General features: G+C 65.4%; 1 protein-coding gene across 1 annotated transcript; it reads left to right on the forward strand.

Moving 5' to 3' along the window:
* The first annotated feature begins 1,482 nt into the window (after positions 1 to 1,482).
* C2CD4C (C2 calcium dependent domain containing 4C) lies at positions 1,483 to 4,948 on the forward strand. Its single transcript, XM_075902579.2, has 2 exons — positions 1,483 to 1,694; positions 3,379 to 4,948. The coding sequence occupies exon 2, from the start codon at positions 3,443 to 3,445 to the stop codon at positions 4,733 to 4,735; it is 1,293 nt and encodes a 430-aa protein (XP_075758694.1). The 5' UTR covers positions 1,483 to 1,694; positions 3,379 to 3,442; the 3' UTR covers positions 4,736 to 4,948.
* Positions 4,949 to 7,729: the final 2,781 nt, after the last annotated feature.

A 7,729-nucleotide genomic window follows, 5' to 3' on the forward strand; every position in this document is an offset into this window, starting at 1 on the left:
GGATTCCTGCCTGACCGGAGCCAAAGGCAGCACGTGCTTTGCTTCCCACCCTGCGCTGCCATCTGCACGAGCGAGCCACTTAAGGCACTTGGCGGGTCCTTGAGTGCTGAGGCCGGGCCCTTGGAGGGCTGTTGAGTTTTGTGAAGCACTCGGATTAGCTGGAGTGTTTGGAGGGGATGTTACGCTCCCCCCCACCGCTTGGAATGCATGGCACAGGCCGAGGTGTCCTTGGAATGCATGGCACAGGCCCAGGCGTCCATGAATTCAATGGGACCCCCAGCACAGTGAGGCTACGTCTACAGTGGCATGATTTTCCGGAAGTGCTTTTAACGGAAAAGTTTTCCGTTAAAAGAATTTTCAGAAAAGCGCGTCTAGATCGGCAGGATACTTTTCCGCAAAAGCACTTTTTGTGGAAAAGTGTCCATGGCCAATCTTTTCCGCAAAAAAGCCTGATCGCCATTTTCACGATTGGGGCTTTTTTGCGGAAAACAAATCTCTGCTGTCTACACTGGCCCTTTTGTGCAAAAGTTTTTTGGAAAAAGACTTTTGCCTGAACGGGAGCAGCATAGTATTTCCGCACAAGCACTGACAATCTTACATGAGATTGTCAGTGCTTTTGCAGAAATTCAAGTGGCCAGTGTAGACAGCTGGCAAGTTTTTCCGCAAAAGCAGATGATTTTGCGGAAAAACTTGCCAGTCTAGACACAGCCACAGTGTTCAGATACAAGGTGCAGATTCCAGGCTTTGGGCCTCGATTGCCTGTCTCCAAATCTGCTCCTAATCCTGTCTAGTCCGAGCATCTAAAGGACTCATCTGTCCCACAAAGTTCCCTCTAAGCTTTTCCATCCAGGTGCAGAATGAATTTTTCCATGTGCACCGAGGCATGTGTGGACGTGCACCACTACTAGAAACACACAGCTGGCTGAGGGCGCTGCTAATCAGCTGGGCAGCATTGGAATCTCCCCTGAGCAGCTGCACAATGGCTGGGCCATGCCCAGCGCTCAGGGAACACCGGTGTCCTGGCACCTCTAGGCACGGGGGGAAGGTGGGTGACTCAGCAAAGGCCCCACAGGGAGCCAGTAGCAGAGTTGGGACTGGCCCCCAGGAGTCCCTGACTCCTAAATCTGGGCCCTCATCCTGCTGCTCATTTCTTCAGAGCAAGGCCAGATTGGGGGGGGGGGGAGGGTTGTCTGGCTGCTGGCTGGCACCTCTGCACGTCCATGCCCGGCCACGGCCTCCCGCCAGAGGGGAGCGCTGGGCGCAGGGGAGAGGGTCCCGCTGAATTCTCCCCTGCCCTGCACCCTGGGACCTGTTACCCCGGCCCCTTGGCTCTCCGGTCCCTAGGAAAGGAGGGTTCCCATTTCCCGGGGCGCTGGCTCTCTACCTGCCCTCCAGCAGGCTCCACGCCTGCAGGCAGCGGGAGCCGGGGACCCGGACGCCGGCTGCGCTGTGGAGCGCGTGGCGAGATGGGGAGAAGCCGAAAAAGCCGGGGGCAGCTGTGTTAGGAGGAATACGGCTCCGCTCGCTGCGGTCTGGGCTGGGGAGGTTTCTCGCGCCCGTAATGAATGAATTGTGGCAGCGGGGCGGGTATAAAAGGAGGCGGCGGGGCTCGGGCACCCTCAGTGCCAGCCCCGAGCCAGCCGCGGAGCCGCCGCCGCCCCTCCGGCCCTGCCTGCTGACTTCCCCGCCGGCAGGTAGGCAGCTGGGGGTCGCTGCGCGCGGGTCTGGGGGCGCCCGGCCCCCCCCCAAATTGGGGTCCGATCCGCGCGGGTCTGGGGGCGCCCGCCCCCCCCAAATTGGGGTCCGATCCGCGCGGGTCTGGGGGCGCCCGGCTCCCCCCATTGGGGTCCGATCCGCGCGGGTCTGGGGGCGCCCGGCTCCCCCCATTGGGGTCCGATCCGCGCGGGTCTGAGGGCGCCCGGCTCCCCCCATTGGGGTCCGATCGACCCGCCCGGCTCCCCCCATTGGGGTCCGATCCGCGCGGGTCTGAGGGCGCCCGGCTCCCCCCATTGGGGTCCGATCGACCCGCCCGGCTCCCCCCATTGGGGTCCGATCCGCGCGGGTCTGGGGGCGCCCGGCTCCCCCCATTGGGGTCCGATCGACCCGCCCGGCTCCCCCCATTGGGGTCCGATCCGCGCGGGTCTGAGGGCGCCCGGCTCCCCCCATTGGGGTCCGATCCGCGCGGGTCTGGGGGCGCCCGGCTCCCCCCATTGGGGTCCGATCGACCCGCCCGGCTCCCCCCATTGGGGTCCGATCCGCGCGGGTCTGGGGGCGCCCGGCTCCCCCCATTGGGGTCCGATCCGCGCGGGTCTGGGGGCGTTTGGCTCCCTCCATTGGGGTCCGATCGACCCGCCCGGCTCCCCCCATTGGGGTCCGATCCGCGCGGGTCTGGGGGCGCCCGGCTCCCCCCATTGGGGTCCGATCGACCCGCCCGGCTCCCCCCATTGGGGTCCGATCCGCGCGGGTCTGGGGGCGCCCCGGTGCAGAAGAGCCCCGCGACGCCGGCTGGCGTAACTGCGCGGGGTCCGTTTCCTTCGTAGCACCCCGCGCGGGGGGGTCCTGCCCCCCGAAGTTAGTCGGAGGCCGGGCTGGCGCGGAGCCGTCCCACAGGTGCCCGTCGGGGAGCGCGCCAGGCAGTCTGGGGCCGGGGCTGCCGGGTGGGGAGCGGGGACCCCAACCCGGGTCGGCCCCGCAGTCTCCGGGCGCCCCGGCCGACGGGGCGGGGCCAGAGACCGCCCGGTGCCCCCGAGGGCAGGAGAGGGGCGCGGGCCACATGCTCCAGGACCCGCTTGGCTCTCGGTGCGTCCCTCCCTCCGCCGGGGATCGAGCCGGGCCCGGCCCCGGGCGCTCTGCCGCGGGACAGAAGTTGAAGGGCCCCGTGGCGGCGCGTCCCCCAGTCCGATGCGGGGCAGGGAGCGTGTCAGAGCCAGGCGCAGAGGACTGGGGAGACCCCCCCCCCCCCAGGCTAGTGTCTCCGGGCGACCAGGAGCGGCGCCGCCTCCGGGCCCAGGGAAAATAGCAGGGTCGGCCGAAGTTGGGGGGCTGGGCGAGCCAGACGCTGCGCAGGGGGGCGCCCTGCAGGGTGCAGCGGGGAGATGGGGCAGTGGGTAGAGGCAGCTCTGGGGGCAGCCCCCCTCTGAGCCCCCGCAAGGGGGGGCTGGCAGGTGCCCCTGCACCCCCACACCACACAGGGAGGTGGCCCCCCGCAGCCCCCTGAAGGGTGGGGTCCCCAATCCCCCTGACTCCATAGTGAGCCCAATGCCCCCCAAGTCCACTGACGGATGGGGGGGTAACTTCTTTGCTGTCCCGGCCCTGTCCCTGGAGACTGTTTCTGACCCTGGGCGTGACAGCCCCTGGGCCTTTGCTTGTTTCTTACAGAGGGTGAGTGACGGGGCCCCAAACGCCCCCCCCCCGCTCCTCCCCTCCCTCGCGGAGCAGCAGCATGTGGCTCCTGGAGCGGATCCGGGGCTCGGCGGAGAACGGGGCTGCCCGGGCCGGGGACGCGGGCGACAAGTCGTCCAAGGGCCCCCTGTACAGCAACGTGCTGACCCCCGACAAGATCCCGGATTTCTTCATCCCCCCCAAGCTGGTGCCGGCGCCGCCCGAGGCCGAGGGGGCGGAGGGCAAGGCCAAGCCCAGCCTGGGCACCTCTGCCTCGGAGCAGAACCTGCTGGCCCGCAAGCCCCAGCGCAGCCCCCGGCTGCCGGTCAAGGCCGCCTCGGAGAGCAAGAACCTGCTGAAGGCCGCCAGCCGGCACGTCATCCAGATCGAGAGCGCCGACGAGTGGGCCTCCGAGGAGGACTTCAGCACCAACGCCGACCCCCAGGCGCAGACGGCCATGTCCCTGCCCTACGTGCCCAAGGCCCAGACCTCCTACGGCTTCGCCACCCTCCTGGAGAGCCCCCACACCCGTCGCAAGGAGTCCCTCTTCCACAGTGAGCACGGCAGCCTGTGCCAGTCGCCGGCCTCCTCTCCCGGCGCCCAGCGCAAGGCGGGGGCCAGCGGGGCCAAGGTGAACGGGGAGAGCGCCCACCTGGCCCCCTCCGACATCGGCATGTCCCTGATGAACCCCTACCGCTACTTCAGCGGCGGCGAGAGCGACACCTGCTCCTCGGCCGAGTCCTCGCCCTTCAGCTCCCCGCTGCTCTCCCGCTCCGTCTCCCTGCTCAAAATCTTCAGCCAGGACAGCCAGACCAAGGTCATCAAGCTCAAGCACTCAGTGGCCCGGAACAGCTCCCTCTCCACCGACGACAGCTCGGCCGACACCAGCCCCAGCTCGCAGCGGCGCGCCCGGGGGGCCACGTCCCCCGCGGGCGGCGCCCCGGCCCTGCCGCCGCTGGAGGCGGACCGCCTGCACAAGGAGCACACCCTGCGGCTGAGCAAGGGCGGCAGCGTGCGGCTGGCGGCCGAGTACGACCCCGCCAACGCCCGGCTGCGGGTGCGGGTGGTCGCGGCCGAGGGGCTCTTCGACAAGCTCTGCGACGTGCGCAGCATCAACTGCTGCGTCTCCCTCTGCCTGAACCCGGGCAAGGTGCAGAAGCAGCGCAGCACCATCATCAAGAACAGCCGCACCCCCGTCTTCAACGAGGACTTCTTCTTCGACTGCCTGGGCGCCGGCCACGCCAAGAAGATGGCCCTCAAGGTCAAGGTGGTCAACAAGGGCAGCAGCCTGAAGCGGGACACGCTGCTGGGCGAGAGGGAGCTGCCGCTCACCTCTCTGCTGCCCTTCTTGTAAGCCCCTCTTCCGCCGCCCTGCGGGGAGGGGATGGGCAGGGAGGTGTGGGGGAGGGACCAGAGGCCACCGTGAGGGGCCAGGGGTCCTCCTCAGGGTCGTGGCCCGTCCATCCCAGGCTTGGGGGGGAACTCCTCCGACTCCCCCAGAATGGGTCTCTTGCTGGCGAAGGGGGGTGCTTCCTGGCATGGGCGTGGCTGGGGCGGTGGCTGCCCGAGCGCTGGGGGGTCGCATGCTCTTCACTAGGAAGTCGTGGGGATGAGGCTCGTGGCCTCCGTTCTCTGGGGCCGTGCTGGGGGGGCGGGTAGTGTTGTGGGCCGCCTGACGACGCCTCACGCGAGGGAGGCCTGAGGGCTCAGCCCCTCCTCTCTGCCACTTGCTTTGCCAGTGGGTTTCCCAGTGACCTGTGCAGCTGTCCCCAGTGGGCTCAGGCCCGGCATGGGTGTGCGGGTCGCTGGTGCCGTGGTCAGGCCTCCTCTGCCCCACGACCCGGGGTGGGAGTTGATGTGGCAGGGACGGAGCCTAGCGCTGGGAGACCGGGGCTGAATCCCCACTGGGCCCCTTTGCGGGCCGTGTCTGCGGCATGAGCATGCTGGGCCTTTCCGGAGCCGGGGAGACGGCCGCTCCGGGGCGCCTCGCCATCTCGGACGTCTCCTCAGGGCTGAAAAGCAGCGAGCGGGCAGGGGCCGTGGGCCAGGGCGCTGCACCACCCGCCGCGTTGCTGGCTCTCGGCAGGCTCCGGCTCCGGGAGTGTGGGGATGGCGTCAGTCCGGCCTGGCCAGCCCGCCGACTGCGGAGCCGAGCCTGCGGGTGAGACTCGAGCGGCTCAGCAGACAAATACAACGAGCCACAAACGCAGCCCTTAAATGATTTGCTAGAAGCTGGGAATGGGCGTGGGGGGAGGGATCGCTGGATGGTTCCCTGCTCTGCTCCCTCCCTCTGGAGCACCCGGCATTGGCCACTGTCGGCAGACGGGCCGCTGGTCTGACCCGGCCTGGCCGCTCTTGTATCAATCACTCACGGCTCTTTTTTGAGGCCTAGCTCATGATTTGTGAAGGGTTGTGGTGGCCCCACTGTGCCTGGTGTCGCCCTACCCCACAGGCCCACCTGGCTACGGCATGAAAGTATCCCCCCCCCCCCCGTTCCCCCGGGCCCGGTTGCTGGAGGGAGCTTCTAATACCCAGTGCACGTGAAAAGCTCCCGCTGCACCCGCTGCCCTTTGGATCAGACTCGTGCGCCAGAGGCCACTTTCCTCCCCCGGCTCCAGCGTGTCAGATCCCGGGGGGGGGCTCCCTGGTCTCGGGGGAAGGGGCCAGCTTGGGGAAGTGATGTCTCCCCTCTGCAGTGGCAGCCTCTTCCCTCTGATCCAGGAGATTTTGCTTCCAGCAGCTGCCACAGCTACTTCTGGGAAACCTCATGTCCTCCCCACTGCGGGGGGCGGGGGAGCAGTCTGGTAGACTGTGTCAAAGCAGCACTGGTATTTAACCTAACCCCACGGCCCTTAGCAGGAACGCACGCACCTGCCGGCTAGGACCAGCTTCTCCCCCGGCAGGGACGCTGGCGTGTTACCCTCTGGGATCGCCTGCAGAGCAGCACAAAGCAAGGCCTGCAGGAAGCAACAGCCCCAGGGCCCGTTCCGGGTGGTGGAACCTGGCTCTGAGCCTGGCCCAAACTGGTCTGACTGCTGTCGGGAGAGAAATCTCCCGCGTGCAAACTCCAAACCCACTTGGCTGTGTCCTGGCCTGAGCCCAGCGCGGCGGGAGGTGCTGCAGGGTGTGTGTGTGTGGGGGGGGGGGGGCTCATCCTCTTGGCTTAGAACCTGCGCTGGGAGGGCAGAAACCTTCCCCCAGCAGCTGCTGTTGTGGTGATGCTGCATGAACGGCCTCTGGGTTCGTTAGCGGCCTTCGCCGGCGCATTCCTCGTGTGTAGGAGACGGGGTGCAGGGACACAGACAACAGGGGCTCCGCACCATTCCAGCCACACGAGAAGCACCAGGGGGAAACCCAGCGGCTCCCTTGGCAATCGTAAAACGGGGACCAATCCTTGCATCAGCCCCCCAGCTCTTCCCTGGCTCTGCACCCGGACGCTGGCCTGACACACAGCCGGTGGGGTGGGGTGGGAGCGTGTCTGCCCTCCCCACCCATCCCATTACCATTCTGTTTCTCTGTTGCTGCAGACTGATTAGAATAATCAAATGAGACAATAGTCTGGTGGCGAGGGGGAGCCCATCTCTCCAGCCTTGGCCAGGGAAATCGGAGCTCCTGCCGTGTGCAGAGAAACCCCTTCCCCTTCCCAGGGCTGGCGTGCAGGGAAATTAGGCAGTGGCCAAGGAGGGGGCTCGCGGGGGTTCTCGGTTCCTTTCTCCCCTTAAGTTTTGTATTAGGGAGCACACTGGTTCCCCCTCCCCCACCTCCTCCTTCCCCCTGCGGTTCTGGAACGAGCCGTCAGCAGAGCTAGGAAGGCAGCCTATGGGGTGGGGGAGTGTTTGGGGCAGGGAAAACCAGACGCCGCTCTTCTTTGTCCTTCTCTGTGATCTGAATGTGGCTTCAGGTTCGCTGCATGTTTTCTTTTTCTGGGGGGGAGGTGTTGTAGGAGCAAACATCCCCACCCCCTCCTCACACGCATGCACATACATGCATTTGTGCACATGCCAGCACACACATGAGCACATGTTGATCACTGTTCCTTTTCTTGTATCCCCCTTTCTTGGCTCGTTTGATGTTACTTTCCTATACTACGCAGCAGATGGCAGCTGCAGAAGTTTCAGTGTAAGCTATTTATATTCAAAGCCGCTATTTCCCACTGTATTTTACTTCTGTCTGTAAATATGGTTTTGGAGATACCCAAGGTATGGTTTTTAATAGCTCAGTAGTTGCATGGGTTTTTTCGCCGTTATATTGATATGATTGTTACTGATTATGTTTTTCAAGCTTGTAATTTTATTTTTTTTAAACAAAACAGAGGAATAAAACAGACACCCTCGCAAAAAACCCTCAA

This window comes from Pelodiscus sinensis, chromosome 32 (assembly GCF_052426305.1).
Source record: "Pelodiscus sinensis isolate ZL-2025 chromosome 32, ASM5242630v1, whole genome shotgun sequence".
In the NCBI taxonomy this organism is placed as follows: domain Eukaryota; kingdom Metazoa; phylum Chordata; order Testudines; family Trionychidae; genus Pelodiscus; species Pelodiscus sinensis.